Source organism: Apostichopus japonicus, chromosome 6, assembly GCF_037975245.1.
Source record: "Apostichopus japonicus isolate 1M-3 chromosome 6, ASM3797524v1, whole genome shotgun sequence".
Lineage (NCBI taxonomy): Eukaryota > Metazoa > Echinodermata > Holothuroidea > Aspidochirotida > Stichopodidae > Apostichopus > Apostichopus japonicus.
The window spans coordinates 3,636,327-3,645,926 of record NC_092566.1 but is presented as its reverse complement, the minus strand read 5'-3'; the positions used below and the strand labels follow the sequence as shown (position 1 = coordinate 3,645,926).

Here is a 9,600-nt window from a genome sequence, read left to right as displayed (position 1 = left end):
AGATAATCTGTCAATTTTTTCCCTTTTTGTTTTATCCTTCAATTTCTGCAAATAACATGCGGCAAATTCAAAAAGAAATTTTTAAGCTACTTTTAAAACTTTAATTTTCTTCACTTTATTTGAAAGATCTCAACCAGGGGCAGACTGGTCCACCATGAAACCGGGAAATTTCCCGGGAAAGCTAGGAGGGGGGGGGGGGTGGCTTTATATGCTAGGACCTAACACCACAATATTCATACAGCACAGTTGAGAGGTGACCTGATCAATGCACTAAGTTAACTGTTAATTTCAACGTCATTAAATCATATTCCTCTTTCCAAATAATTACAATTTGGGTACATCGTCTACTTCTCACCAGTTCATTTATTGGACTCAACACCTTTAAAGGGATTCTTTCGGTAAATCTTTTTCTCAACATATTCCCCAATTTAAAATTAAAATCAATGCCGCCATTTTGCTTATAGCGGCAACAGATTCTCATTCCTTCAATTTGGCATTCTCATCCTTAGCTATAAACAGCATACGGATCTGGACACTGTTACCGCAAAGTTCTCAGGTGTCCGAGATTCAAATCCGTATCTCAGTTCTGTGTATCGTATATCATGACATGCCTACTGTGTGAGTGTACTGTATGTTATATGCGAGCAACTTTCCGCGTGTTCACTGTGGTGCTAGCTGTATACGCACTTTTTTCGATTTGCTATGGAACAATGCATTGAGTCAAGAGAAAAACAAATATTATTCTTGGCGATTGCTTTGTTGTTTCACATTTTCTCTATTGGCAGGTTTTTGCAGGCAAACCGTGAAAAGCAGATTATTATACTGGAAAATTGTGGACGTATGTAGACGAAATACAGTGACTTTATAGCCATTGACTCGAATCGCGTTGGGAGACCTGTCAAGTGCTTATGACTCGGAATAAACCTTAAAGGTATATGCTGTATTGGCCCCAAATATGCTAGATATTCAAATATGGTCACCTTTGGTCAAATATCTTAAACTGTTTTTATACAACCTTTGAGGAAAATTTCCTCACTGGTACATTCAGTCAGATCTTGTCCCAAGCATCATTGCCGCCTATACGCCGTACAAGGTTATGTATAACATGGAAGTATACGACCAAACATTTTCTTGAAAACTGTAACAAATCTATAGCTATTTCAAGATGAAATTCAATTTTCATGGCACTTACGATTTCCCGTAGTTATTCCAAAAAGCACTTAACGATATTATAATATCAAATACTACATCGGATCGGTGTGTGCATCGGTGTGTATCACTTCATTTATAATTTACCAATTTTCAATCAATCAGTCAACCAAACTTAAACTCATCAGATAACATTAATGTTAAAGAATGGATCGATAAACGGTATATCGACCCGTGTGCATACTAGTGAAAAAATATGTCTATATGGAGACGGAATACTTAAAAGGACCACATATAACTTGTTTTAGGTTAAAATAAACCATATGCTACATTACGAAGCAGTATATCCTATACAGTGTTGCCACGAATCATCTCAGTTTGAATGAGACAATCACTTTAACGTGACAGCAATACGTATGTCAAGTAGTTCTTCCTTTTATACTATTCACCCAAGTCATGAAAGTTACTGCTTAATATTACACAGAACTTTCAAATGATGTGACCTGATAAAACGGGGCAAAAATAAAATAAAACCGAAATGTTGACTGCAAAAGCCTATATGCTTGGGGATCGTTATAGTTACAGTGTATAGCGTTTTCCATGACAAGTTTCGCTGTAGGTATTCGATTCGAACATTCAGTGTAGTGATACATTTGTAGTGATAAATTCTCGGAACTGACGAAGAGATGGAGCAAGACCGTTATTGCAACAGAGTGAGCAATAGGCGCGTACCTGGATGGAAGTTCCCTGCGTGTGTAATTGTTTATTACATCATGGAGGTAAAAACAGACCTCCATGATTACACAGAGAATATGCAGTCCTCCACAGGCGGCGAATCATTCTGAATAACAGAAAGAAAAATGTTATGTGTCTTGTGTTTAGTGTACCCTGTATGTCTTTCCCTGACAATGATCCTCGCAGACTCTCGACTCTAGACATGGGGGAGTAGTTTCAGTGAATAGGACAGCATCGAGTTCTCATTGTGAACAGAAAGGCTGCACAAGATGTAGACATTTTTTCAGATGTTTGCAGTCTGAACATTATTAAGCATAATAAGCCTTGGCAGAAAATGCACACGCATTTGGCGATGTTAATGGAATAATCTTGAGTTCTTCGTATGCGTGTACGAATTTACTCAATTTCTGATTTCTTCCCAATGCCTTTCAACGTGTGGTCTAGCAAGGAAGCGCCGAAAATAGAGAAATGTAAACCTTCTAAAAGGAAAGAAGTAAAAAACGGTAGGTAGGGGTGTGGGAGGGAGGTCGAGTTGTCTCTTTGTATTGCGCTAATTCGCACCAGACATTATAAAGACATATAACAATAAACATGCATGATAAAAGAAAGAAACATGAGCCTATCCTGCCCCACCCCAACCCCACCCACAAAACAAAAACACGGGTAGTGTTTAACAGAAGATAAAAGCATACCTTGCATAATATATTGATTCTCTTTGTATAGGAATTCTTTTCAAGGAGTTATTAATGTACATGATAACAACATGAACGGCATATATGCAGCATATGCAGTAATATTATAAATCAGTAACACCATGCTTGAAATGATTATTTCTGGATACTTGTTGAAGCACACATACAAAATATATATCTATTTCAGTTTTCATTGTACATGATAATAACATGAAGGACATACGCAGTATATCCCGGATTATCCTTATCTAGGCTGTCATTATGATCCTGTATGATCCGTAAATCCACTGCTCAGCTTTTCACAATTATATAATGCTATAATAAATAAGTAACGTGCATGTTGTAGGCGCTTAGTTATGATGATACGTCACACACTCACACCGAGAACGGGTTCATGTCGAAGCACTAACGATCATTGCACAATGCATTCAGAGGACGCTGAAACCGGTGGGCCTAGTGGGCCTAGTGGGGGATAATTATGTCCCATGACTACTTTATTCGATGAAAAGTAGTTTTCCTTAATTTTCATTAAAAAACATTTTGGGGAAATTCTTGAACATAGATTTACTTTAAAGTTCGAAAAGTTCTCATATCATCATTTTACATGTAAGCACCTTTAGTAGACACACAAAAAACAACTATCCTCTTAGACCCCCCTACCCCCCCCCCCCCTCCTAGTACACAGCTCGGTAACTTGATCACTTAACTTCTGCTCTCCCTATCCGACCATAATGGATTCACCATTATCTTTCACCACCAGTATGAAAATCCTTTGGGTATCCCTGCCATTACAACACACTATACATATTACCTATATACAGAGAACAATTTCGAAAATTCGGAAAGCGTCCTTTAGTTAACATCCGTACACGATGTGCGGCGCAATGGTCTAATGTACAATAGTAACAATACTATATAAGAACAACGTTATTTAGTCATACCAGGAAGCTGACAAGGAAGCTCGGGCCCTCTTTAATAATACACTCATGAGTTTATTATATAAAATGATAATATGAAAAGGTAACATTGACAAAAAGAAAAGAAAAAAGGTAAATCTGACACTGTGCATACACATCCTACACTCAGTGTATATTACTAGCACAAGAAGAGGTGGATGAAATGATCGCCAAACAGCACCATTTTCTGCAATCTGCATTCTGAATGTGCAATATTCTGGTAGTACCTATATTACGCGACCGTAGGGCAAGCCGTTTTTTTTCTGTATTTGATGATATCATCAAATATTTGATGATATCACCAATTCAATTGCTGATATCACCAATTATTTGATGATATCAGCAAATAATTGGTGTTTATCAAAAAAATATTTGATGATATCACTAACTATTTGATGATATGAGCAATTGAATTGGTGATATCAGCCATTGAATTGGTGATATCAGCAATTCTACATATCGTTTATTACTTGGTGATATCAGCAAATCAATTGCTGTTATCATCAAATGATTTGCTGATAGGCCTATCATCAAATAACTTGATTTGATGATATCAACAAATCATTTGTTGTTATCATGTACATATCACTGGTTCAATTGCTTATATCGTCAATTGATTTGCTGATATCATCAAATGATTGGTGATATCATCAAATACAGAATAACAACTAAAACGGCTTGCCATACGACCGTTTAAAGTATATATAAGGATACTCACCAGAGATTATGATTAACTTATTGGTGTTGAACAAAATGACACAAAAGGATGAGATGATGATTAAGTTAACAATACTCAAAAGAAAGCATAAAAAAATTATAATAATAATAATTTGTTCAAATGTAATGCCTTTTGCCCATTCAATGCATCCATAGGAACCCCCCCCCCTCGTGAAATGCCCCTGTAACATGCATATAAACATATTGCTGTATGTGCATACATATATAAATGATGCAAAGTTTAAAATAAACGGAATAATTGACCACGATAACAGGAACAAAAACTTCTCTTCCTTAGATCGCACTTGCATAGACAGGTTTTACAAACTTCTCGAATACGTTATCCGATCCTGCATTAGACTATGTCATTCGAATGAATGTCAACCAGCCGTGAATTTAGGTACAGTCTCGGAACAAAGAACCCTGTAATTACCTTTACTTACTATTCCTACACTCCTACCCCACCCTACATCGATACCCTTAATTCCTACAACCGTATCTATAATTTCCACACACATACCCTACCCTATACCCTACCCCACACCCATACCCTACCCTACACCCCCATACCATACTACAACTACACCCATGCATAGACCGTCCGTTAGATTGAGTTTTATCATATCAGCACTCTTCTCCTATATAATTTCCTATCTGTTCTGCCACAACAACAAAAAACAACGAAAAAAAAAGACAAAAGAAACAAACAAAAACAAGCAAACAACAATAACAGAAAAGGAAAAGAAAGAAAGAGATTTGAACTTATCAAAGCAACCCAAAACTGTAATTACTCTTGTTTCATGTCCATGAGAATGATTCATTCTTCATCATGTAGCAACATCTGCACTGGCCATGCTCTACACAACTCTGTCGATTCCGCTTAAACCATCTGTCCGCAAACTTTTAGGCTCACGTCTCAGGATATTCCATTAAGGATTGCAAAGTCACACCAACTGACCGGGCTCTGTGCACCCTTCAGAATCCACGCTCAGAAAACATGACAGCTAATTTTGGACTCTGGAATTAATCGGTCCTGGTCAGCAAGCTCCGAAAACTTAGGTACGTTTCTGGTTCTTCGTCCGCAAAAGTCTCGCGACCCACCAAATCTTCCGCAATTATATAGAGTGGGTGGCGGGGGCTGCGCATCCTCATCGGTGACGTGCTTTCCATCTGTAATACAACTGAACCACATTTCCGACTACGGAAACTAGGAATGCGATAAGGACAATCACGATCCACGGAAAATTCCTGGAATCATCCCTCTTTGGTGACGAATTAGTCGGTAAAAAAGTAACATCAGGCTGCGTTTGACTGGAACTTTGCTTTAGACTCTTTTCAGTCGCTCCCTTTGTGCCAACAATCTCCGGTTCTCCATTCAGGACTTTCATATCGACGGTGTCGAATGTTTCACCCACTTTATCATGTCCTTGAAAGTATGTTTGAACTGAACCTTTCTCCGTGGTCAGTGTCACATTCGGAAGATGATCCAGATCACATGAATTTGAGCAAATTGTGATCGTAAGGTTTGGTGATGTTACACGGAGCGAGAACGCGTTCAACAGCGGATTGTTGGAGATATCAACATTTTCCAATTCTTCAAGTCCATAGAATATATCTTCAGGAAGCATTGGTAGGTTATTGTCATTTAGATGTATTTCTCTGATGACCTTATTTGTTTGAAACGTCTCGCTGTGCACTATTTCCAACTCATTATTGCTGATGTCTATGCTGTGAATGTTAACCACCTTGTGTAGGGTCTTCTTCGGTAAGTAAGATAGACGATTATCAGCCAGATTTAGATAGAGAAGGTCGCGCGAGAAAATTTCAGACTCTATCCATTCCAAGGATGATCCTTTACACGATATGAATTTGGCGGAGAGATTGAAAAATGAAGAACGGCGAAGTTGTTTCAATGGATTGTGTGACAGGGTAAGATCACTAAGAGCATAGAGACCTCTGAAGGCCCCGGGACCAATTTCGGCGATTTCATTGTACGAAAGGTCCAATATCGAAAGCTGATGGTAACCATCAAAATTTCCAGCGTGAATCTCTGGTATGCTGTTTCTAGAGAGGTTCAGTTTCCGCGTATTTCTGCAACTTATCGAAGGAGCCGGTACCATTTCTAATCCACGATTAGAAAAATCCTTGCAAGGATCAGATGCATATGAAGGTCCATTGATCAGCATTACGAGCCAAACAATCACGACTGACAAATCCATTCTGTAAATAATTAAATATCAAATAGAACTAATGAATTCATTTGATTGGAGTTTTCTGTTAATGTTACATCGTGTTTGACTAAAATCGATTGATGTAAATTCATTAAAGAGCACATCAATATGATGCGGGTATGTTTGTGCTCAGTTGACGTATAGGAGGGGGGGGGGGAATTCCACGAGACCGAAGGTCCGCGAGACCGAATTTCCGCGAGACCCATGGTCTATGCATGGTCCATCGATAGGCGTAACTAGACTTTTTCATTATAGGGGCTTCAGAGCGGGTCGAAGAGATTGACAAGGGGGGCAATTTTGATTAAAATAAGGTATCGCTATATCTAATTATAAAGTGATATTGTATTCTCATATTTCATTTGGGGCAGCAAGGGGCGGGGGGGGGGGTGAGTGAGACTTTTGAGAACGGGGGCTTTCACCCTGCAACCCCCTCTGGTTAGGCCACTGGTGGAGGCGTAGTATCAATGCAAGCCGTCCCAGCTCCCTTGCGTGTAAGTCACTGGTATCCACTATGAAAAGAAATGGCTGTAAATTCTTTTTTAACTACGCGCTTTATCAACGCAATATTACCGGTAGTAATATTTTATCCTACTACTATTAATAGTTTCGGTCTTGCGGACCTCAGTCTCGAAGACTGTCGGTGTCGGGGACCTTTTTAAATTTCGGTCTCGCGGACCTTCGGTCTCGTGGGCTGTAACCATAGGAGGAATATCAAATATATACGGACTCCTTCGTGTCGCCCTCTATTTTTTGATTTACATTACAATGGGGGTGGCAGGGTGTGTGGGGTGGGGGAGGGGGTGTTGGAACCATTCATATCATCAATTTAAGTTATACACTGAACCAACAATGCATTAATGCGACGGCACGATACATGAACGCATGTGCACGCGGAACTGCATGACTGCAGATTTCCAAATATTATTCTGTGTTCAGAACTCAGCGATTGTTCAATATTCGCGTTAGATCTTTCTCACCTCTAATTCACATGCAGTCAAGGTTGTTGACTCTGAATGACGTTTAAAGTTTTCTCTTCATATTCCTCTCGACTTCAGGTGTGCTATATATAGTTCAAATGTCAAACGACGGGGGTGGGGCGGATGGGGGGGGGGTGGGCATTATAGGCTATGAGCAGATGAATGTCCCCGAAGAAGTAATAGAATGTTACATGCATAGGCCTATATCCTATATACGTATTTTGAGATTCCGCGATTTCTTGGAGCGATCAGCTCGTTTACTTGGATTGGTCACATGCATGGAACCTGCAAAACACATGTCTTGAACGGCAGGGTGAATGATATATCTTCTAGTATTCGACGTGACTACATTTTCATGTCACGTGTACAACATGCCAACTCTCCTTTGTTTTGATCTATCTATAGACCTTCACACTTCACCTAGATGCCAACATCATATCTATATATATATAGATGACGGATATCTCTATGACGTTTTCACTTTCGCCATGCACGAGCCGGTATACTGATTGCTCAACCGGGGAAATTCCCTTACATGCAATAGTCAAAACACCAGCATGAATATGTTTATCCGAACTGATAAAGAAACACGTTCTAATTGTTTTTTCACTTGTATAAGCAATTATTCGTAACTAACTAATACGAAAAAGAAAGTTTGTGGCAACTGCTTCAGACGTTCTGCGTGTACTTTTGAAGATGAATGTTAAAGAATTCGTACAATGGTTACTAAAATATCTAGCTTCTTGCATGAGGCGACTTAACCCAGAATCATACACCATGCAATGGTAGACTCGTAATGTCGGTTCTATAGTATGCTTATAGATCAAGGTTAATGCTTAAATAAGATTATGACGTATTTATACATAGAACCTAGGTTTAGGAATGTGCCTCTATATAGTGAAACATATTAATAATATAATAATACATAACATTTACATAGTGCCTAGTAAAACAAATTCTAAGCGCTTAACAAAGGAAAAGTGAAACATACTGCAAACAAACACTAAGTAGAAAAAAGAAGCATTTTAAGTTGTCTTTTGAAAACTTCAAGTGAGGGGTGGGTGGGGAGGGGGGGGGGGCCATAGTCTGGATGGATTTTTTAAAAATGATTATAATTAACAAAACCCCTATTTATTCTTCGTTTATCTGCAAATTAGCAAGGCCCGGAAAGGGGGATTTCCGGCGATCTAGGGAGTATCTTTACTCAAAAAATATTATGTATACGCTCCGCGCTAACCCGTGGTGGCGCTCCGCTTAGATAGTGTCGAAAGCGCCCCTACAGACCATTCCCGCCACCCCCCCGACCAATACCCCTAGCTCCGGCACTGCTGGAATCTTTGGTGGTCTTTCCTGGTAATGCTTCAAAATATATATAAATATATGGGAGCAGTCCATACACTATATGCAGCACGTCTGTGTTAAATTTTACCGTATTGTTCGAAGATATATCTTCAACTCAGGTGCTTTTGTTGTTGTTAAGAGTGTCGAGGTTGGGGGTGGCGGGGAAAGGGTTACACCCGGTTAATAGCATCTATACTGCATGCACAAATGAAACGCTAATAAGTACAATCACAGAAATAGTGTTTAACATAGATTTAAGAGGTGGGGTGGGGTGGGGTGGGGGTTGAGTGGGGTGGATCACTGGTACAGTCAAGAATCATGTTTCTTTCCTTTTCTTTATTATTATAGTTATTTTTTTCTTTATTCTGTTTCGGTATAGTACAGGTCTTGGAATAAACCAATTACACGATAAAAAAAAAACATTATTTACACTATTTCTCTAATTACTATTCAGATACTAAAGCAATAATTTGCCCTGATTTAAGCTTACAATACAACAAAAACAAAACATAAACAGAAAAATAGCGAAACTGATGTGCAAGAAATTGAATTACAAACTTACTTCTGAGTTTCAGTGCCAAACGAAGAATAGCGTCATAGAATCCTACCAGCAGAGTGAATAAGGAGTTGTTCAATAACGTGGATAAGTGTATGAGAGACGGTTCTACAATCACGGTGCTGAATCTGGATTTTAATTTTCGAAATAAATTTTACAGATAAGAGCGAATATCTTTTCAAGTTTCTTACGTTTCGTCGCAACCGTAAGTGTACAATGGACAAAAGTAAACATATCGCCTTTATA

The 9,600-nt window shown here is 38.8% G+C and overlaps 1 protein-coding gene across 1 annotated transcript; it reads right to left on the bottom strand.

The window, feature by feature from the left end:
• Window positions 1–839: 839 nt before the first annotated feature.
• LOC139968699 (uncharacterized) lies at window positions 840–9,600 on the bottom strand. The gene is made up of 2 exons (XM_071972996.1): window positions 9,361–9,600; window positions 840–6,469 (listed from the first exon to the last, which is right to left on the bottom strand). Exon 2 carries the CDS (start codon window positions 6,466–6,468, stop codon window positions 5,398–5,400), a length of 1,071 nt encoding a protein of 356 aa, XP_071829097.1. The 5' UTR covers window position 6,469; window positions 9,361–9,600; the 3' UTR covers window positions 840–5,397.